The sequence below is a fragment of the Phyllopteryx taeniolatus genome, chromosome 8, assembly GCF_024500385.1.
Source record: "Phyllopteryx taeniolatus isolate TA_2022b chromosome 8, UOR_Ptae_1.2, whole genome shotgun sequence".
In the NCBI taxonomy this organism is placed as follows: domain Eukaryota; kingdom Metazoa; phylum Chordata; class Actinopteri; order Syngnathiformes; family Syngnathidae; genus Phyllopteryx; species Phyllopteryx taeniolatus.
Window position 1 is genome coordinate 2490047 of NC_084509.1, and position 23967 is coordinate 2514013.

At 40.2% G+C, this 23967-nt stretch overlaps 1 protein-coding gene across 1 annotated transcript; it reads right to left on the reverse strand.

Moving 5' to 3' along the window:
* Window positions 1–4: 4 nt before the first annotated feature.
* On the reverse strand, window positions 5–22234 carry cpda (carboxypeptidase D, a). Its single transcript, XM_061782689.1, has 21 exons — window positions 21425–22234; window positions 20744–20991; window positions 17166–17308; window positions 16414–16583; window positions 15415–15842; window positions 15129–15320; window positions 14154–14321; window positions 13905–14014; window positions 13634–13736; window positions 12682–12824; window positions 12408–12577; window positions 12032–12334; window positions 11746–11941; window positions 11511–11646; window positions 11273–11419; window positions 9402–9500; window positions 6969–7033; window positions 6312–6443; window positions 6040–6225; window positions 3256–3358; window positions 5–1695 (listed from the first exon to the last, which is right to left on the reverse strand). Exons 1-21 carry the CDS (start codon window positions 22072–22074, stop codon window positions 1469–1471), a joined length of 4119 nt encoding a protein of 1372 aa, XP_061638673.1. The 5' UTR covers window positions 22075–22234; the 3' UTR covers window positions 5–1468.
* Window positions 22235–23967: the final 1733 nt, after the last annotated feature.

Sequence of the window (23967 nt, forward strand, 5' to 3'; positions counted from 1 at the left end):
CAAACATAGACATTCCAGTTTATATAAAATCTTCACAATATTGCATGACTCTTGTCACATACACTCATTCAGACATGATAAGAACAAAAAAACCAAAAAAATACACACAATCACCAAAACAGCATTACAATTACTGAAAACAGCCGCATTAAAAAAAAGAATCATTTAGACTGGAAATTAAGGCAAGGGCTTAAGAAAACAAAATTGTAGGTGTGGAATAAAAAGTATGGCATTTTCCACTTCAGGAGCAACCAGATTGAGAAAAATCTGGTTTGGTTTAGGGTGTCCTTCCAGTGACACCAAAGGTTATGAAATTACCTTTATATTTATATTTGAAAATGCTGAAATTTTTTGAAGAAATTTACATTTTTAGCATTTAATCACTGTTCGAAAAGAGTCCTTGCACTGGAGTTTTAATTGGACAGAATTCATGGCTTTCATTCTGATCAGTCACAGTTGACTAGAAGGACAAAACTAATATGACAACAAATGGGTGTGGCAGAGGTTATTTTCTGTTCAAAAGAAATTTGGACATACTTGGTTAAAGTGACAGCTTTTGACATGGATCAGCCATTTTCCAATTTACACACAAGCCTATACAGACCCTTATAAAATAAAATAAAAAAAGTACATTAAAAATTAAATACATTCATTTGAGATTTGTTAGAAGACTCGGTTGTTCCTTTACCAATGATAACAAAATGAGGATTCTTCTCTTCACCCCCTCCCCAATTCAGTGCAAGTGAGCCAACACGTTCTGCACAGATTGGGACAAGTCCTGACACTTCTACACATCTGAGAAATTCCCCTTCTTGAGATTCTCTCCATTGAGGAAAACAAAATCATTAGCCTAGGTATAGTGCAACATGAGAATAGAGGAGCTTAATTTGTATCCCTCTTCCTACCACCTGAGAATAGGATGGATCAAAAATCTTGCAGCACCCAAAAGCTTTCTACTTCCTATGTTGCAGCTTCAGAGAAGCCAAGGCACAGAATTGGATGCACCCTCCTGAAGCTTGGGAAGGAAGGAGAGAGGGGAATGGGGGGGGGGGGGAGGGGAACACTTCCTGTATCATAAGGACTAGGAGGAAACTATATACTTTTATGCTCTGAACGTCAGCCGTTTTTTTTTTTGGGGGGGGGGGCAGAATTTTAGTCAGATAGGTCAGGTTGGCCATGGAAAGTTGGGACACTCAATCTACTAAAGCAGGACAGATGAGTGGCTCACAGGCTCAAAGCTCTAGGTGGCGACTGAGCACAAAAAGACAACTGCAGAATTTTGTGACTGATGCAACAATTGGGTTAATAATTGAGCAGGTGTTCAAAACTCATCAGTATAACAGAAAAGGGTCTCAGTCTTGGTGCATTCATTAAGAGGAAGATAAAATGCCTTAAATTCAACAAGTCCACACCCTTGCTGTCCCAGGCTTTATCTTGCAGAAGGAAAATCTAAACAGCAAAAGCTCTTTCAGATTTTGTTGGCATATAACGTCTCTTCATCACTTTCACTTTCATCCTGGAACTCGTGGGCAAGGAGCGACTTCTTGGAGCCCATCGACGTTAGCCGAATCTCGTCGTCGTACTCGTCTCGGTGCTGCCGCAAACGGTGGAAGCCATCTTTTTGCCGATTAGACTTGGCAACGCACACGCACCAGATGATGCATGCAGTCACCACTAATGCTGTCATGGAGGCGGCTGCAGAAAGCATATAAACCAGGTGGGCATAAAAGTCAATTCTGTAGCTGGTTAACATTTCTGGAGGAAAACATTTTGAAAAATGTTCAAAGTACTTGATAAATTTAACTTCCAACTCCATAAAACTCAGAAGTTTTCCTAATTCTATGTCAAGATATGAGTCATAGGAGCAATTTATTCCGACTACTAATAATCTTTTGACAAAATTAAGAGACTTCAATGCAGACTTCTAGGTTGAAAATCATAAGTTCTCTCTCTAGAATCAAAGATCTGTCCAAACAGGACACAGAAAAGTTGGTTTACATGTTAGTTTTCAATAGTTAGACTACTGTAAAATGGATTTTACAGGTCTGATAAATAATTAATCTGTCAGCTGCAACTGCAAATGCTGCTGCTCAATTTCTGAGAAGTACGAGGAAACTGGACCACATCAAATTGTCTTTGGATCTCCACAGTAGCTTCCTGTAAATCCAAGCATTGTTTTTGTTTTTTTGTTTTTGGTGCAAAAAGCTCTGAAGGGTTTAAATCATCCATCCATTTTCTGAGCCGCTTCTCCTCACTAGGGTTGCGGGCATGCTGTAGCCTATCCCAGCTATCATCGGGCAGGAGGCGGGGTACACCCTGAACTGGTTGCCAGCCAATCGCAGGCCACATACAAACAAACAACCATCCGCACTCACATCCACACCAATTTAGAGTTATCAATTAACCTACCATGCATGTTTTTGGTATGTGAGAGGAAACCGGAGTGCCCAGAGAAAACCCACACAGGCACGGGGAGAACATGCAAACTCTACACAGGCGGGGCCGGGGTTTGAACCCCGGTCCTCAGAACTGTGAGGCAGACGCTCTAACCAGTCGTCCACTGTGCCGCGGGTTTAAATCGTGCATATTCAAAACCTTTTAGTTCCTTATTAGACTTCCAGACCCCTCGGGTCATAGGGGGCGGGCTTATTGAGTGTTTCTGGAAGAAAACAAAGTGAAGCAGTTTCTATGCTGAACTGTGGAATAAAATTCCTGAACACCTGAGATCTGCACTAAATGCCAGTACATTTAAATCTGGCCTGAAAACAATGATCATTGATTCTTTTTCATAAATAAAGAAAACCTTGCTTTTATTTCATCATTTTCAATTTATAATGTTTGTTTTATTGTTTCATTTACCCTGGTTTTATGTTCATTATTATTATTATTAATCAGTTTATTTGAAAGGGGACAATGCAATTTCATAAAACACATGAAGTACGCATGGTTAAAAAAGCCAGAATTAACCAGAAGGCTAGTTTTCATCTGTAGTCCCCTGGCCATGATGTAAAAAAGCAGTAAAATACATCTACTAGACAACATAATACAGGATACATAATCAAAGACTTACTATACTATTCATCTTCATCTAGTCATTTAATCTTGTTTTTAAATCCTTTCTTTGCTTCTGTAAAGCACTGTGGCTTTACCTTCTGTATGACTGGTGCTATACAAATATGACATTATTGGCCTTGCATGCTACAGGCCATTTGGTCCACACTGAGAAACAAAAAGTAAATTTTATCAGATAATTACCTGCACTGGCCACCACAAATTCTCTCGGCAGACCAAAGATGCTGTGGTCCATGTCAAACTCAATGATGATGGAGCTCGCCGCTTCATAGGACGACACCACCACCTGAGTCGGGGAAAAACAGACACATGGCAACGATGACTCTTAAAAAATTTGGAGCTCACATGCTCACTCAATTCAGTAGATACGGTAATCTTTGAAATTGTCAAAGTAACACATTGCAAACAGTCTACAAATACAGATGCCGTTAGAGTATTGATTTTGTTTCAGTTTGTTCAGGTTTGAACAAAAGGTTAAAAAAAATTTTTTTCCAAATGCACAGGAACACACAAGTTTCTTTGTGCAATAAAGTTTTAACTGCTGCGCTCCACTTTTGGAGCCACCAAGTGATGGGCAAATGATACCGAGGCTTTGGAGCTTGTGGCACTCTTCCTGAAGCGGAGTAATTCGAAACGGTGCGTCGCATCTTGTATCAAACACCAGTGTCACGTGACCGATGATGTTTGAAGCTTCAAACGTCATCGCTGTTTCGCTTCGCCCTCCATTCCTTCAAAATGTTTCGAAGCTTTTCATTGGCTCATGGCGTTTCAACACATTCTGAGCCAATGACAGCTTGACAGGATTGACAGATTTGAGTGGTTTGGCGCCATACTAGCTATATAAGATGAATCATTGTGCTTCAAAATGGGGTTGTGAGAATATAGAGATTTGGAGAGTGACAGTATTTTGGCAAGTCAACCATACAAGTGCCCAAAAGACAAACCATTATCTTTAAAGGTCCCCCCCCCCCCCCCCACACACACAGCTCAAAGATTTAAATAAACCCTTAACCAACATTTAACCACATTTAACATAATTTGCATTTATTCTTTGGGTTAATCTGGAATGTGTTTTAAGAGTATGGGGGAGAGCATCTGCATATTGCATTATGATGATATAATCATTATTTGGTATGAATGAACAAAACACTTGAATGACCATACAGACTTTTCTGAACTTTTATTGCTGTCATGAGAAACAGTACCAGTTCTTCAGTCGTGCTCTTTTGAGGTTGCTATGGCTTCGGTTGTCCACCAGATGTCACCCTCACCGAACCCTTGAAGCTCTGAATCTTTTTTGGCACAATTGTTAGGAAAGCCTCAGTGCTTCATAAGGCTTCACTTGCCCACCACTAGAGCCACCCAAGAAACGGGGTTGGGGGGGCACCACAACAAAGAAAGTAGGAAAGCATTTCCTTCTTTCTTACTGCTCCTGAATGAAAAGTAGAGTGCTGGGTGACCTCCTTACAAACACCAAACTGCCTCATTAGAGAGCCACCTCTGCAGGTGTGACTACTCAGTATAATCTGCAACAGGTTGCCTTGTGGGTCTTAAACAGGAGTTGAGCTCCTGCTCATCAAAAAATATATTTCAATACTCAGCTTCTTTTTTTTTTTTTTTTTTTTTTTTTTTACTCTAGCCTTTGTATGAAATACAAAGATCACCATAGTTAGTCTTAATTGTTGCCCTTCATTTATTCAGTATGGTTAAAAATAATTGCAAAAAGTACTCTGAGTGAGGGCTTCCCTGTCCTGATTCAGCAATGCTGCCTGAAAACAAACTCCAAGTGGTGTTTGTAAAACAGTAAGTGCGCCTCTTGATCTTGCATCATTTTTATGAACCCTAGCCATTGAAAGTGGAATTGTTTTAACTTCTAGAGATGCTGCATATAAGATGAGTTCCTATGGCTTACGACGGCATATTAGATGTCCAAAGAAATATGGAGAAACGACAAAGGAAAGGAGTTACATGTTGGCACCAAAAAGCGATTTGGACATGTGGAGCGAGCAGAAAGACGCGGACGGTGTGCAAAGAAAGCTGGACAACAGGTACAAAAAGAATGCTGCAATTCTTCCAGACCTCCACGTGACCCTTGGTGACAAAGCACAAAGTGAAATTTGCTCCAACAGCATTGTGACGTGTGAGTCTGAACCAGAGTCTGGGCCTTTAATGATCCACGGCTTTACGGTAGCTGAGTACCAACACGTGTATCATTTAGTGGTGGATCCCCTGCTGCTCAGTCCTTGTGGGAAGCCCAGACCCTACAGTTTGGAGCTGGGACGCACTATTAAGGAACATCTGTTTACAGAGTTGGCCTACCCGATGCTTCAAGTTTTTGAGTCACAAGCAAAGATGAAGGTGGTGGAGCGATTTTGTTTACTCCGTACAACACCTAGCATAGATATGGACTGTAATGGAGGCCTTCCATAACAAAAGCATGCAGTCTTTTATCAATGTCTCCAAAACGTTCTAGACATTTTGTTCTTGTATTATCATGCAAAGTAAAAACAAATAAAATAAAATACATTTTGAAGCTTAAAATATTTTGCTGTACATTTGAAATGGGTTCATGTTATGGTCTACGGGGTCATATGTAGGCCTAAATAGGTCTCTTCCTAAAGTTATTGTCCTGTCTACATTGCTATTATAACAGTACAAATGTACATGTACAATGGAAGGAAAAAGGGTCTTTACTCATTATGCAGGTACACCTAATATGACCTGTTATTGTAATGCAACACCCCTTCATGAGCAAGATTTTTTATTTTTTTTTTAAATCTTATTTACTGCAATGGTTATACTAACAAGCTCCTCATATCATGCCATATACATTTAGGTATAAAATGGTTACAAAAAAAAAAAAAACTAAGCCATTGAACACAAATTACTTTTCATACCACCCTGACTATAGCCCAGGTATTTGCTACATTTTAGGAATACATATGTAATGAGCATGTGTGTATGTACCTCTTGGCGTTGTTGCTGGTAGCCATCAGCAACCGCTTCAATGTTGTGGTTGCCGGGAGCCAGCAGCGCGCGAAAGTAACCACCTTCTCCAGAGAAGACTCTCACACCTCCATTCAGGACAATAATGGCCCCAATAATGGGCTTCCCACTCTTATCTCTCACGACTCCCCGCAACCCTTTATGGACCTGGATGGGTTAAAGATACATAAAGAAAATATACAGTAAAGGTGTACAGAAAGGATCTGGTTGGGAAAATAAATCAGGTCGTGTACCTCCAACAACATGCTTAGAAGAGGCTTCTTGTTCTCTGCCCAAAGTGTGGTGAGCTGTTCAGTTGGAGGAAACACACAACAACCAGTATACACTGTGATTTCTGGACAATGGCCAAAGTCCATACTGAAGTCCTGGAAGACACATAAGGTTGCATTTGAGTTGAGTTGAAGTTCTTGAAGTCAAATTGTTTTTTTTTCTCCACCAATATGTCAATAAAGAATATTAAAAAGTAACATCCCTGATTTACTCTGCAATAAACATGATCTTTGCATTGTGTCTAAAGTGTTTTTGTGGCTTTTGTCTTTGCATTGTCTTTGAGAAGCATACAGTAATTTCAAAATCAGAAGCAGAAATAGATGAAATGCTCGTGGATCTCCCTCGCTACAGCGTCTGGCTGATTCAACGGCTTGGAATCAGCCAGGGGGCAATGTCCAATATGAGCCAAGAGGGCAGAGTGCTTTGACATTCACTCTGTGATTTGTCTTTTGACTGCTCTGTACCTATCAAATAAAAAATTAAAAATTCCAGAAAAAGTTGAGACAAAAAAAACATACAAATGTATACCCTTTCTTGCATTTGCTCTTTTTTTTTTTTTTTTTTTTTTATATAAATACTATAACCAGATGGAGGTTATTTGAAGCAACAACAACACTAACCTTCATACTGCCCATGTGACTTTGTCTCTCAGCTGCCCTCATAACTCCATCTGGAATGTTACTTGCTGAATGGGGGGGAAAGCAAAAACATTGCCATCAGGTCTTACCTACTCCAGTATTTCAAGATGAATTATAGAAATCTACCATGCTGTGTATTCTCACACGTGTACATAGTTGTATGTCATGAAATATACTGTATGTAGTTCAATATTACATTTTGAGAGAGCTACTGGACAAAAGCTTGTTTTTTATTCCTGATTTTATTATTTCGGACAGCAAGGTGAACAAATGATTCGCCTCTTCTCCCCATTGCTTCCGTGGGTTTTCGTTGGGTACTCCCAATCCCTCCCACATTCTAAAAACATGCATGTTAATACAAAGGTGAATTGAAGACTAAATTGTCCAGGTGTGAATGTGAGCATGAATGGTCATCTACATGTGCCCGTAAATTAGCTGGGATAGGCGCGAACTCCAGCATGCAACTTGAATGAGGACAAGCAGCAGAGATGGGCCCGAGTCAAATGACTTGACTCGGGTCGACTCGAGTTGCCAGTGTTATGACTTGCTAACCAAATACTTAGGAAAGACTTGAAGTAGACTTGTTAGCCAAGAGACTTGACCTGACTTTGACTCGGACTACATAACTTGACAAGTCATCTCGTTTAGAGTTGGAGCTCTGCATTTTAATTGAGACAGTTTGCCTTTAATTTTGCAAGTAAGAAACATTGGGGGGGGGGGGGGGGGGGTCATTCGCGCCAACCTGGCAAAAGTCTGCGATGTTGCGCACCTGCCAGTGTGACGTAGCCACCTGCATGAACAACTATGGAAAGAGCTCCCAAGATGATAAAATTTGGATTCAAGGATTATTTTGTCGATGAAGTCTGCAAAAAGAGGATGGCAACCTGCATGGCTTGCAATTCGCGCATTAAAGACAACAACAACGTCAAACTTCATCCGTCACTACAAAACAATACATAGACTGGTTTTGGACGATTAAAAATTTAAAATGCTCTGATTGTGAACGTTATAGTCCAGCTAAGTAACATAACTAGGGGTGGGACGGTTTATGATAATTGTCGGAACCTTTCGTTTCGTTTCCTAGGTTGGCAAAAGTCTGTCTTTTTTTTCCCTCTCTCTTTCATGCACTCAAGAGCAGAAAGTTGCCCCAAAAATATAATGCAAACCGCTGAATGCAGAAGTGAAGTGGAGTTGCTAGTGTTGTGGAGATTTAAAAAAAAAAAAAAAAGATGCAGAGCATGATGAAAGAGCTAGAAGACACCAGGTGCATTATAGGTCTGCTGTATCTGATCACTTTGCATTACGATCACAGCGATAAAAATGTCTTTGACAAAAGTGGGTTCACTATTACTAAGTACAGTAAAAATTGTGAGTATCTACATGTGAATATAATTTTCATACTACTGAACGTGTTTATTGAAGTGCCACCATTAAAATGTCATTTGTTGTGTCGGCTCTATGATAAAGCTGTCTGCAGTATGTTTTTAAAATGGAGACCACAGCATATGAAACATAACCTTTAATCTAATGACAATTGTTAATTGTCCAAAGTCAGTGCTTCTAAATAAATTAAGAAAACACAAATGAGCGATTTCATTAAAGTAGAGGACAAAGAAGGAATGCAGATTTTGTTCACATTACTTTTTTTTTTTTTTTTTTTTTTTTTAAGGATGGCAACATTTTTACCTCATTCCCTTAATTATGAATCTCTTTAATTCTCCTTTAGCCCATTAGGTGCACATTTATATTTGACCAACAGAAAAAAGTCTTGGCTTTTGCTTAATTGTGTTTTCTTAAGAACTGTAGGAGTTACAAGGCTGCGACACAGCATAGTTTGTTCAGAAGTAAAGTTCAGTTAAATTGAGTTTGAAATAAAACTTTAAAACAATTCAGTGCAATAAATTCAATCAATCATAATCTCAGTTGTTGTTCATTTAACTTTTATAAGGTGTGAACACTATTTTTAGTGTCATGACTTATGGGGAAAAGAAATTATGAAAAATTTTTTATTATTTCCACTCAATAACAATATATGTTGCGACTGGAGCAAGATTGTATGACTTGACTTATGAGTTGCTTCTTCAACCAAGTAATGACTCGACTTGCTTGAAATTTCGCGGCAACTCGACTTGACTTGCTTGATTTTTTTCCCGCAGTGACTCGGGACTTGCTTGAGACTTGCACATACTGTATGTGACTTACTCCCACTTCTAACAAGCAGTATGGAAAATGGATGAATGGAATTTTAGGATTTCTACAGTTGCATTCTTGTGTGTACAGAGCTCAGCGCTCACTCAGGCACAAGGACATCATTTTGGGGGGGAAAAAAAAGCCCCTTTTGCACCTTTTCCGACAAAAATACGTACAGCACCGTGACAAGCAAATCATTAGAATATATATTTAAAAAAAGCATACCCTGCCCGTTATTTGAACATCCAGCGTTGCCAAGGTGCATCTTGGGATGGTTGTTGGAATAAACGCTGGCCAAGTACTTCAGAGTGCCTTCATTCTCCACTGTAAAACAAATAAAAATAAAATGTCAGGATTAGTGCTATCCAGTGATGCTGAGCAGCAACCAGCTTTCAGGTGCTATCTTTATCCAAGTCTTTGAGACTTGCAGTTATGTAAACTTTCTCTTTTTAGCTTTTCAAGTCAATCTAGGCTGTGAGGACACAGTGACCCAATTATATTATGTAACTAAAAAGTCTACGGACATGCTGGTAGCATCGGGACACATCAATAGACACAAACTATTAATCTTACGTAGGTCTTTAAGGGATGGAAATATATATTATATTTATTGTGTACCTGAAATAAAATGGGCATGCGTTTAATACTTTTGAAAGCAATAACTAGAATTTTATTAAAACACAACACTAGACTTTACACCAATCTGATCGGCTTGATCGGTCTTGGCCTATAATCAGCATTTTATGCTGATCGGCTTTAATGTCAGAATTTGCCGATCCGCAAAATACATTTACTCCACGTCGCCGTCGATCCAAAAGCTAGTTTATTTTTACCCTTGTCACGAGTCTTGTGATGTAGTACTGTAATTATCTGACGGCAGATAAAGTTTTATTTCAATCATACCGCAAAACACATTCGGCGGTATGGGACTTTTTGGCGGTGCCTCGGACAGACAACACGTAATGCCCGGATCAGACTTCAAAACAAATTCACGATTGCACTATGTCCGAGTACTGCAATAACATGCAGACGTTCTGTCGAATCATGCTCTAAAGTTTTGCTGTCTGGGAAGTAATTTAATTACAGTTAGCATCCTTATTATTTCTGTCATGTTGTAATGTTGGTTTGACAGAATACATGACCTGATTAGAACAGTGATTTCCAACCTTTATGGAGCCAAGGCACATATTTTACAATTGGAAAATCTCACGGCACAACAACAAACAAAAATGTCACAAAAAGTGGATACATTAATTACTCTATGTACTTCCTGCCATCTAATAGAAGACAATTCATTTGTTCTGTCTGTCACTATGCCTCACTGGCATAAATAGATGAACAAAGATACATTATTTATTGTAAATAATTTTTTTGGGAGCAATTAAGTACACAAGTATATACAGTGAATGAATGAACAAGTCATTTAAATAGACACATTGCTCAATCTTGTGATCGGATCGGTGATTGGTTAACGTTTTTTTTCAACTCGCTGATCGGTCCCAAAAATTCTGATCGTGTAAAGCCTAGTATACAGTACACAAGTATATACAGTAAATGAACAAGTCATTTAAAAAGACATTGCTCCATCTTGTGATCGGATCAGTGATCAGTTATCGTTTTTTTAAACTCGCTGATCGGAGATCGGCCCCAAAAATCCTGATCGTGTAAAGCCTACACAACACATTATGTCACTCGATCAAATGTAATGTTTTGGGCAATTCCATTAATCACACACAACTACTGTATATTGCAAGCTACCCTTATTTGACATAACATTAGGTACACCTGTAATCTAATGAGACGCAAGAGCTGTATCACAAATCCTGTCATTTCAGAGATAATGCTTAGTTTGGAATTTATAATATCAGACAGCAATCAATTTAACAAAAGGTTAATTATTGGAGCTGTACTCTGCAACATATGCAGAGGTGACTTGAAATATTTGAATCTTTAACGACATTGTGGACACTGTTCTTGTACTGGATCTTTTTGGTAGGTGTACCAAAGGCTGTAGCCAGTTAGTGTATATGCTATAAGAAAACAGGCAAGGGTTGAAACCATATACAAGTAAAAGAGTACGCAGGTTGTAGAGTTACCTGATTGGACAGGCTTGTCATAAGGGTAGGTAGCCACAAGCGATCCTCCATCTAAGGCCACAGACAGTGTATATCCTTTATCTAAAATCATGTCCATCATTGCTTTGGTCTCTGGCTGTGGTTCTACCACACGGTGGGATACATTGCCTAAAAAGGGGAGTTACATACAAAAGACAATACATATACATACTATGTTTCCGTGTCAGATTTGTTCATTCAAACTAATTATGCAACTAACCAAAGAAGTCTTTATCCAGATCTTTGCCATGAGTATTGGTGAAACCCTGGGTGGAGGTGCACTGCTTCTCCACCGCTTGCTCTCTTCCATCTGGATTGATTGACGGCACAATTACAATAGTGGTCTCATTGATGAGCTAAGGGAGGAAAACGTATATAAACGTAGATATTTTAACAAAGAGTTGCATGTCAAGTGAAGTACAATATCACTCAAAAGTACTGAGAAAAAAACTCACCCTTGTAATGACAGAGTTTTTGCCATAGTTGATGCATAACAAGGCAGCAAACTCAAGAAGCAGCTCCGTTCCCACAGGGGCATTGCCATGGATCCCTGCTACAAAGCGGACTTTGGGCTCCGAGGGCTCAGCCTCTCCGGGGTTGTTGGAGATTTCCAGAGCCCAAATGGTTCTAAACTCAACACTATGGCCCAAACTAGATGGAAAAGAAGCAAACATTACATTTTAAGACTGTATTCCATCAACATGAGTTTCAAGGTGGCTATAACACAGCGAGGCTTCCTACCTCTGTAAGGATGTAATTTTGGGAAAGTTGAGGGTAAGACCTCGGAGGAAGGCAGACAGCTCCTTATAACCTCGGAATCTAAAACTGTTCTCTGTGTCCGTACTCTTGACCAGCTGTTCTAAACCTTGGCCCAGAGAGAGGTCCTTGATTAAGGTCTCGAACTCCTCCTCAGATGGGTTATGGGTTGGCTGGGGTCCAGAAGGCGAGAGGCCATTAGGGTCTGAGTGAAGCCGCGTCAATCGGAAATCAACCACTTCCACTCCATTCTTGGAAACGGTGGCATATGTCCTCACAGGTTGATATCTTAAAAGGACAGATGAAATCCGTGAAGTCCTTATACAAGATTTGCGCTCTTGTCTCGACATTGAAATCTTACCCATGGGCGGAGGCAGTGATGGAATAAGTCCCAGGGACCAGCAGTCTCCAGTAGTCACCAGTGTGAGCTGTGGTGATATTGTGGTCGATGTCCGCCACCTGAATTGTGGCATTGGGTATTCCCATTCCATCCCTTATGTCAGAGACGGTACCTTTTATTCCATGGTGAACCTGGTGGTTCACATTCACACACACACGCACACGCACAGATGATGAATTCAAAATTGTGACGAAGAGGAAAAATATTCCAGTACATTTTGATTTGTTTTTGTTACCTGATGGATAAACTGTAGTAAAGATCGACGATTTTGTTCCCAATACTTAGGCAGATCCTTGGCCAAGGGGTACTTCACACAACCCAACTCAATCGTCACCTCAAAACAGTTGGTGTTTAAGTAATTCCAGTCCTGCATGCCTCCTGGGGAAATGTTTGTTTTTGCAATTATTGTAACATAGTTTTGTAACATATTTACCAGTACATAGAATAGTCAATAGTTAAAACTACTGCTTTCATTTACAGACATCCACTTGAATATTTTGATCAATTCCACCACAGACCTTAATATACACTCACCAACAACAACATTGCACATTTACGGATCTAATGTGACCCATCCAATAGAAGATAAAAATATTCTCCCTTTACCAATAATATCCAGTCTTTATTGGGACTTTTTTTAACAGTATATTATGCTGTGCAATTGTACAACAATATTGTTTTCATAAGAGGCAGACTTTATGATACAGCTCCTGTCTTGGATATCATTATATTGTTTGCATGTTGAGTACCTGATGACATAGCCTGTGAGGATATCTATACAAGTACATCTCAATAAATTAGAATAGTGTCAAAAGCTTAATTTAGTTAGGTAGTTCAATTCAAAAGCTGAAACTCATATTATAGAGATGCAGAGTGAAATATTTCATGTTTTTTTAAATACGTATAACTTAGATGATTATAGCTTGCAGTAAACGAAAACCCAAATTTCACCATCTCTAGAAACTAGAATATTACATAATCAAGAAACAACAACAAATATGTTTAATGTAGAAATTAGGCAGGAATTTGCCCTCTGAAAAGAATTTTCCCAAGTCTTTAATTAATCTATATAATGTATGAGTACTGGAAAAAAAAAGAAATTTCTACCATATTCTAATGTATTGAGATGTACCTGTATTTTTGCACACTTATGTCTTTTATTACTTTATGTATGTCCATCAACCCACCGGCAACGTTGTACCAGCTGGCGCCATTGGTGATGCCGTCCGCAAAGTATTCCCCAGGGTAGAGTTTCACACAAGGGTGCCCATTGTGCATCAGAGGGTTTTCCTACAATTGCATGAGAACACACAAGAGGAAAAAAAACAACACAAAGAGTGCTGTTGAAAGTCCCTGCCTCATGAATGATTTTGAAGGGCCAGGGGTGCCCTTCCATTTCAGTTAGAACATGAAACCACAGGAAGACACGACACCAGCATGAAGCAACAATTCAGTTACCTGTGAGTAGGTTCGAGCCAACTGCTGAAAAACCTTGTCATCAGGAGACTTGCTGTACCGCGTTTTCCCCTCTAGATCATCATCAAAGGGGTAGTTAACCACCAAAGATCCTAAACTCACACAAATAAGGAAACGACTAAGAATACAGGAGCATATATCAATACAGTACCTATACAGAAAAAAAAACTTAAGTCAGCAAGTCGGACAAGTTAGTATTTGGGAGTAAATATATTCATAAACAGCCCGTGCCTCCATGTAGATTGGCTGACAGCACGAAAGGGTTGCTTTTCAGCCAATTCATCATGGCGATAGTCTCTGGCTGCCTGGGATCTTTGATGGTGGCAAACTGGTCTGGGAAGTTGCGATTCAGGTCAAAATTTTTGCTGTTGTTGCGCCCTCGGTAGCCTCTCACATCACCTGTGTGGGGACAAATGCCAATGGTGATCTATAAGCATCGGCAAGAAGCAACAAGACCACAAAATTAACTGCTCTGGACTTTGCCTTTATAACTAAAAAAAAATAATAATAATAACATAAAAAATGGCAGATGTGTGTGCAAAGATCGTTCACAATAACAAGAAGCAACTGCTGGTGTGAAATTACAGTACAATTTCATTTTTCATAGTTTCCAATTGGTCGAATTTCTCCCTCTGTGGCTAAAAAACGACCCAAAATATTTGAAACAATTTTCAGTGTGATGCAAAATACTTCTACACCAACACAAATTGCAACAACACTGATCAGTATATACACCCCGCTGATTATGTAAATAAGTCTGTGAGTTAGTATTTTTTAAAAGACGTGCATCATACATAACTTGCATTAGATTCCATAAGATTGTGATTATGTACTCAGTTATGCTCGGTGAGTTCAGTATATACTATTACCGCATATAGCATAAAGAGAAGCTTAAATGCGCGAGTGAAAACATTTGAAAAAAGGATAAAATTGTAGAGAGCCCGTATACAGACGTAAAACACCTGAAGCTCATTTGTTTATTACGATAAAACATTTTGCATTTGGCGTCATGAATGACACCTACAAAAAGGCAAGTTGTTTTTGACCTGCTATAAAGCGCTTCATATCCGCAAGGAACTTTAATGCAATTAGCATGATGATCAAATTACAATCCGGTATTGTTACACCTTCACTCATGTAATCGTGTGTTAAAATGTTGCCCTGCAACATAACAAGTGTTACAAGAACTGTGTTTCCTTCTCTCACCTTCATTGGCCACTTCATAGCCATCAGGGTTCATCGAAGGCATAATGTGGATACGAGTGCTGTTGACCAACTCGGTGACTTCCCGGTCGGTACCATAGTTAAGGCACAGGTACTCAATGAGGTTGAGCAATATTTCCCGGCCAACCACTTCATTGCCATGCATGTTGCCCACATATTTAAACTCCGCCTCACCTGGTAGGCAATCAGAGAGGGAGCGGCAAAATTAAAATTCCTTTCAGATAATGGCTTTGTTTGTTATGAGACATGATGAAAAGATACATTATACCATGCTCATGAACTGTAGGGTTGTCTGAGATAACCATCCCATAGAGCTCTCTGCCTTCCACTGAGCGGCCAATAGAGTAAAGATGAGCAATAGACGGGAACTCGCTGCTGTACTTGCGTAAAAACAGCTCCATGTCAGCATAGTTGTGGTGGCGAAATTCCTGGGGTTGAACAGGCTGGGGCTCAGTTGGTGAAGGAATGGGTGTGGTTTTACTCCCCATTGAGGTTACCACCTGGGACCGGTGGGAGGGAGCGGTGTTGGTATTCGAGGTGTAGCTGTTAATATCAGTGGCTGAAGGGGTGGAGGGTGTGGTCAGAGTGACGTTGCCTGCAAGGTTTGGCTCGATGGCAACTGGTACTAAAACAAAATTAAGTTCTGTGGCATTTCCATCAAAGACCTCTACATTGTTGACCGTCACGGGTGTGTACCTGTGAAGAGATCAAATACTTTAGCTCCACCTTTAAATCACCTGTATGTACCAAAATATACTTAGCAATTATATGGTTGCCGTAAGAAAAATTGGGCACTTTTGTTTTTATAGTGGAACCTCGTAACGTGAATGTCCCTTAAGTCATACAATTTGGAATTCAACCACCATTTTCCGGAAAAACTGGCTTATGAATTTTGAAGTGAAGCTTATGAAGTGAAAACATTAGGGATCAAACCACCATACTGCATGACGCCAAGCAAAATTTCAGGATATATCATTCATCACTATGTCCATCTCACATTTTTTTATGTTGGAAAAAGCTTGGATGTAGCTGATTCTCCTGCCGCAAGCCTACCTCTTCATTTTTTACTCTAGCATAGTTTTAATATACAGTAATTAACATCTTTGTATACTTACATACCAGCATGTTCGACCCCAGGTTCCAGTGAATTTCATTACTAAGAAGTTCATCAATATGTGTTAGCTAATGTGTGTTTTATCTAATGAGGAAATACTGTAATTATTTTTCAACAAGTAAGCATTTGACAACATTCTTTGGTTTTACAGACCCTGTGGCCACAGCGGTGATGTTGTAGGCTCCTGGGAGTAGAAGTCTGTAGTAGTCCCCATATCTTCCAGTGGTCAGGTTGTGGCGGATGCCTGCAACCACTATGCTGGCATTGGTGAGGGCTGAACCACTGACGTGCTCTTTTACATAGCCACGGACACCAATATGGACCTAGGCACACACAATCTAATTATATAGAGGTAAATACATTTGAAAGGTATCCTACGTGTATGAAACAAGCAAACACACTCCGAAAGCAGATGACCCGGATGGGGGAAAAAAAAAACAGTTGCAGAAGTAATAAACCAAAGACGTGTAAAAAAAAAAAAAAAAAACACAATGATTATCTAGTGCAGAGGTCCTCAATAGGTATATTTCGTGACTCCAGACATACTGGATTATAAGTAAAAATTGTTTAAACCTGAAACATTTTCACATAAGTAACAAAAGAGTCCACAATCAAACAGTGTTCTTTATTATTTGCTGTATTTAGTTTATTTTTCCATTGTCAGGCACTTTACGATAACTTGTTCAAAAGCACTTTTGCTTTAAACGGAAAGTTAAGCATTAATTTGAGGAATGTTTTATGAATTCAAGTTCAGTGTGAAAGTCAACAATAAATATAATTATCTACCTTGGCTTGAAGAAGTTTTCCAGAAATACACCGTTCAACTTTGAATTGAGGACCCCCAATCGAGTGTATACAAACCTGATAGTATATTGTAGCTACTAATGAGCAAATATGATGTCTACCTTTTCAATGTAGGCCAGGAGAGACTCTTTGTTAAGATCCCATTCCTTATGGAGCTCAGAAGCATGGGGATATTTGCAGCAGCTTAGCTCCAAGGTGATTTCAAGACAGTTTCCATAGACATAGTTGTAGTCCTGCATCCCTCCTGCACAACCGATAATAATACGCTTTCAAACATTAAAAGAAATCCCCAAGTGATTTTTCAAAACACATACTCTTGCAATTCACGCAATGCCAGCAGTTGAGAAAACTGTGATTCTCTAAAGGCACCATTCAAAAGATGTGTGCCCAAAAGCCAAGCATTTCTAGTTTGCCTAAGTGGACAAATTAGTCAATAAACAAGGGGTGGCTTGAGGTAGCAGGGGGGGTCTGGTTGGTCGTCGAACTGGAACAAAGCAGGTATAAAGTCCTTGACTAGAGCGTTGTCATGGCAGTTTACTGGGTCTCACAAAAACCTGAAAAATGTCACCTTGTGAAACAATCAGTAAAAAGTGACTTCACGAACGCCAGTATATAACAACATGCGGAATATATAACACGTGGACTATATATTTACACTAAAAGGCAACATTTATACATTTATCCATGTGTGAAAGGCCCCAAAAGTGCCTTTTTATCAAGCAACAGTTATGACACAGGTCTTGTCTAGTATGGTACAGGCTTACCTGAAGCAATGAGGGCTTTAAATACCACACAGAAAACAAACAAACATGCACTAATTCCACAGTAAACTACCTTTTCCATGTTGCTGTTTTAAGAGCAGGTGTACAATATAGGCTACAAACAGTATGTCTGCAGGCACAGCTCTACAAAATGAATTCCAACTTTAGCAACAGAGTTGTGCTTAATTTTTTTAGCTGTCCAACTTGTAAGCTTCAAGCCCTCTGGGCTCATTTTGCCAGTGGATCGTGTAAGAAGATGTGTCAGAGCAATGTCCCAGAGGTTTCACTCCCTGTGGTGGCAGCAAATACAGGGTGCTATGTAAACCAAACCTCAAAGTGCTCCTGCTAATAACATACAAATAATGTTAAACCAACAACGTGTGGCAACAATTCAACCTTGGCTGTCACCAGACTAAAAAAAAGACATTACCTGAACTGTTGTCTGTTAGGCTCAATGGTTTAAAATGAATGGCAGATGCAAACAGATTACTCAAGGTAAACACACCACCGTATGCTGACTGAGTATGACTGCCTTAATCTTAAATCGACATCCCTGTTTATGTACCGGATCCAGAGTCACACCCTGGACTATGCAGCATAAACAACAGGTGACAATGAAGCCAACGTGTAGCTGAACTCTTAGCTAACTTGAGAAACTGCATGTAAATGCTGACAGGTTGGCACTGGGCTGGACTGTTGCATATTGAAATTAAACCTAAAACAACAAGCAGGAAGTGAGAATTAGAAACACAGAAATCAATGAATGTGGGATGAGAGTATTCAAATTTTCAATTATTTGTTAATTGATTTTAAATAGTTTTTATGAACTGCAATTAAATGTATTTTCTCAAAATTATGAAACAATGGATTCAGTCACATCCTGGACTAAACCGCAGGTGACAAAGAAACCTTCGTCTGTGTCGCTGAATTCTTAGCTAATAAAATGATTACATCTACACTCATTTATACACAAAAAGGTATCAGTTTAATATCTGAACAATAATTATTCATTTCAGAAAAAGAAAAAAAAAATGGATGCATAACTAAATGTGTACAGTACTTTAAAAAAAAATGTCAGAAAAGTTTAACCCAGACTCTAAATTGCCTGTAGGTGTGAATGTGAGTGCGACTGGTTGTTTGTTTCTATGTGCCCTGCAATTGACTGGCGACCGGTTCAGGGTGTACCCTGGTGGATAGGCTCCACCAGCCCGCGACCCTAGTGAGGATAAGCGGTAAAGAAAATGGATGGATGGATGGATGGATGGATGGATGGAAGTTTAACCCATAAAAAAAATGCATGCGTGCATGACAAAACAAGTCAAAACAAATGGGTGAAGAGAACATGAGTAATGCTGGTTGAAAAAAAACAACCAAAGAAAATGGGGGAAGAAATCTATTTCCTCATGCTTCAGATGATAATGAGATCCCCCACAACTATCTTGCTGGAACTGACAATTTCTTGTGTGGGTAAAACGAGTTTAACATCCCTGCAGCATCTTTGCTTCCAACTCGAAGCCAAGCCGCACACGGAGCGACGTGGCTGAACTAGACACAACTGGATAATCGTGAACAAATTACAGTTAGTGATTGACCCTTCACACACTACCAACACGCTGCGACAAAAAGAGAAACCCCTGCAACTGAACCAAAAACAACATGATGAGATTATCCAGGATTCTTGTGTGCAGCTGTCTTAACATAACCTTGCACTCCTGCTCTCAACAATGTCGAACAGAGAGAAAGATTATGATTAAAATATGTATAATGATAGCATGTCCAGAGTGAGCAGACTGCTCTAAAACTACACTACAAGCATTCACAAAAACTGTGTGGTGCATACTGTGAATTTAAGAGCACTCTGAATATTTAAAACCTGGTCAGCTCATACATTCAGCCCCGGGAAATGAACATGTAAAAGGCCACAGGTGTGAGCCACAACTATTAAAAACAATTTAAGAAAAAATGGTCACTCTCAGAAGCCATGCAATCAACAGCCTAACTAACAAACCAATGGTTAAAAAAAATACATATATGTGGGACTTTTCCACCATCTCAGGTTTTTATCGATGCTCAATTACATGAAACATAATCACTGGCACAGCTTTGTTGAATAAAAGCATATACAGGTGCATCTCAATAAATTAGACTTAGAAAACCATGCATTTCTGTAGCTCAATCCATAAACTCATATTTATATTGATTCACAACACAGAATAAACAATGTTATGATTTTTTTCTTACTATTATTTGGATGATTTTAGCTTACAGCTAATGAAAACCTACATCTTACAATCACCAAGAAACAGTGATAAAAATGGTAATATGGAAATGAGGTTGGAATTGGCCTTCTGAAAAGTACTTTCTTGGGTATTTCTTGAATTTGTATAATTTATCTGTTTCAGTTTGGGAATTGCAATGCTGAAATGCAATGAACTCACCCAGAGTTTTGTCCCTTATTGAGATGCAGCTGTAAGCGTCAGTGTTCTGCTTCAGATTATGCGAGCCAAGCAGCTTCAGTTTGCAAAGGAACTTCACATTCCCGGTTTAGATAAAACCCAAATAAGCGTTTCCCAAGTGCGATATGGGGCCGGAGACAATGTTGTCATGGCGATGAGCTTTTGCAACACTATGTGCTGGCACAAAGTAGCCTGGTTATAGTTTTACCGTTCTCTGTAGCAAAACATTCCTGTCTTGTACATATTACAGTTTCAAATGTATTCTGGTAAACTTTTGAAAAAATGATATACTGTACTATATTATTACTCGACAGTGACAACACACAGTCGATCATGTCAGGTTGTATATTAAGACAGACTGATCTGACAAGGAAAAGAGGCAAAGAAGACCAAAGTTGCTGTGTAAACAGCACATGCTCTTCGCCTGTAACATGTCAAATAATCACACTGAATCCTTTTTACCTGTTACGTCATACCACTGCGCCCCATTGGTGATACCATCTTTAAAGGTCTCTTCTGGGATATCGGGACAGTTGGGCTGCCCAGTCTTCATCACCGGGTGGTTCTTGGAGTACACCAGGGCCAAGTAGCGAAAAAGGCCGTCGTCCGCTGATTGGCTGTAATGACCTTGCTGCGCGTGGGTGGCCGAGTCATCAAACGGGTAGCTGGCAACCACAGTTCCGCCGTGCAGGTTACCAGACAGAACAAACCTAAAGATAAAAGAGCACGTTGTAAGAGTTACCTCACCCAAACCCCCAACCTCAGAACTGTGCGGCGGCTATGCCGACTACTCTGCCAACGTGTCAGGGAGGCGTTGCCAAATCACGAGAATAAAATGTGCGATTCTATGGATTTCTTTATGTGTTGTTCATGAGTAAGCTTGAATGTATAATGTCCCATATGATGTGTCAGATGAGAAGCTGCTGAGATTGTTGCAGTACAAATAGAACAGAAGAATATGACTTGACTTGCTAAGGGACAATGTGCATCTACTGTGGAGTATACACACTGCTGTGTTTGACACCAGTCCAGACTATGAAGTTCATTCCACCTTCGGGGCAACAAAACCTCAAACAATTAGTAGTGAGTTGTCTGTGCGTGCGTGTGTGTGTGTGTGTGTGTGTGTGTGTGTGTTTCACTCACTGTTTGTCCTGCATCCATCTGATAACAGCCATGACCTCAGGAATGCTATCTGGGTTTGTAATGACTTGAGCATACTGGTCAGGGAAGCTCCTGTTTAGGTCCTTGTTTTTGGCGTTGTTTCGTCCCCCTCTGTGGCCGGCACAGTCCCCCTCTTTGGACATCTCAAAGCCGTCGGGGTTCATACTGGGCATGATATAGATATCAGCGGTGTTCACCAGTTGAGCTATCCGTGGTTCCTCCTCGTATTTAGTCAGCAGGTAGTCCACAAGATAGACCAGAACCTGTCTGGACACGGTCTCGTCGCCGTGCATGTTGCCAATATATTTGAACCTGGGTTTCCCCGGTGACTCTCTATGGGGGTCCTCGGTGATCCGCATCACCCAAAGCTCCCTGCCCTGCACCGAGCGACCTATGCTCGACAGGTTCGCTATGTGAGCGTATTTCTGGGCGTAGGACTGCAAACGCCCGGTGAGTTCAACGTAATTGTAGTATGTGTCGTAGTTTTCGACCGTTTCGCCAGTCGAGGGGCTTCGTGTCCGGTGTAGCCTGTCGTCAGCGCCGCCGAGGTGAAACATAACACAGACAAAAGAGACCAAAAGTGACACCCGTAGTTTTTCAGTCGCGAGCTCCGGCTTCTTTCTGTGCGCCATGTTGATATCTCTACCTCTGGACCATCCGGACTTTCACTACGAAGAGAAAATTAACAGTTACGTTTGGTTCGTCCGCAGCGGCCGTAGTTTCTCACTGCAGTAAAGACAGCCTCAACTCGTAAAGTAGCAGTCAAGCCAGCCGCCCCTAATTTTCTTCGTACTAGGCATTACGGTAATAAGTCGCCAAATAGCGGCGTGAGCCACCTTCAAAATAAAAGTCTGACAATAATAGGGAGGTCAATGCTTCGGTTATAACGCTACCAGGAATGCAACCAGCAACGTTCATTTGAATCTTGAGATGCATTAAAAAATGTAGTTTATTTGACAGATTTAACAAATGTGACCACAAAGGTAAATATGTATGTCTATAAATACATAAACATTAAACAGTTAAATCATACAGAGAGTGCACAGTTTTCTGTTTTCATGGAAACCCACAGACTCTCAGCTCCAATAAATGTTCAGACCAATCTTTTTTCTGTGTTGCAGGAACAGAAAACAATTTAAAATTGACTGTTTTTGTGAAATATTGTATTACACAGGAATAAGAACTGTGTGTTATGTAAGAGTGGTTAAAGTGTTAATTTTGAAAGACAAAAAAATCATATTTAATTATAAAACAATCTGGGGGTTTTAAAGACTACATCAAATGGCGATGGCAGTAGTGTAGTAGCATGCTGGGATTGTCTCCTACATGTATGAAGGGGATAGATTTTGCGATGACAGCAAAATATGCAGTTTTCAGAGACTTTTATTTTGAAATACAATATCAGATATTTATCAAACCTCTTTTAGTGGAGTCCTTGGTGGTCTGTCACACATATCTGGACTTGTCTTGCAATACCAAGTGGATTATTTTGCGGTGGCTTTGGCTCAGTAGGTAGCGCAGGTTCGAATCCCTGCTACGACTGTCCGCATGTCGAAGTGTCCTTGGGCAAGACACTGAACCCTAATTTGCTCCCAGTGGGCCTGGCACTGCCTTGCATGGCAGCAGTCGCCCATTGGTTTGTGAATGTGAGGCTTTGTAAAGCGTTTTGGGCACTGTGATGGTGTAGATAAAGCGCCATATAAGTGCAGTCCATTTACCATTTATTTTTCCAAAGATATCAAATAAACTAATTTTTTTTAATGCATCTCAAGGTTCAAATGAACTTTGCTGGTTGCATTCCTGGTAGTGTTATAACCGAAGCATTGACGTCCCTATTAGTGTCAAGCTTTTATTTTGAAGGTGGCTTTCGCAGCTAGTTGGCGATTTATTACCGTAATGCCTAGTATGAACGAAATTAGGGGCGGCTGGCTTGACTGCTACTTTACGAGTGGAGGCTGGCTTGACCGCAGTAAATACTTCCGCTAGGAACAACTTCCGTTTTACGAAAAAAGGGGCGAGGCTTCAAATGAGGAAGTGTGTTTTTCTTTTTTTCCTTTTTTTTTTAGGTGGAAGGGAGGTAGTATTAGTACTCCCACGTAGTTTACAGGCAGGACACGCCCTACTCCAATATTACGGGCTCCAGGGCACGCGCCGCTACACTCTGATTGGCTGCTGTATCCTGGTAGAACGCGACCTACTGCTTCCAGACGGGAAAATATGTGATTTAAGTGTGACGGCGTTAATGTTTCCCACAAAACGGCCTCAGCACCAACCCTAGCCTTAAACCTAACCGTCACAAACGTATTTGTTTTAATGTCGTACAAATGTGATAGATGTTTGGGATGGTCATCACGCTGTATCTGCGTGGCCTGCCCTTCCCGCGACGCAGGAGCCAATCATGTTGCAGCGGGGCGTGTCTTGCCAAGAACGCGTGTGGGATTCCTAATAACGCAGAAGGGAGACGATGACGAGGGTTTTATTTTTGGCCATTTTGACGTCATGGGAGTTTACAATACAGATAGCCA

Coding starts and splice junctions, on each gene's coding strand:
- cpda (XM_061782689.1), bottom strand. CDS start 22,074: ATGGCGCACAGAAAGAAGCCGGAGCTCGCGACTGAAAAACTACGGGTG. Junction 20,992..21,424: donor AGATGGATGCAGGACAAACA/GTGAGTGAAACA, acceptor TTTTATCTTTAG/GTTTGTTCTGTCTGGTAACC. Junction 12,335..12,407: donor ATCACTGCCTCCGCCCATGG/GTAAGATTTCAA, acceptor TGTCCTTTTAAG/ATATCAACCTGTGAGGACAT.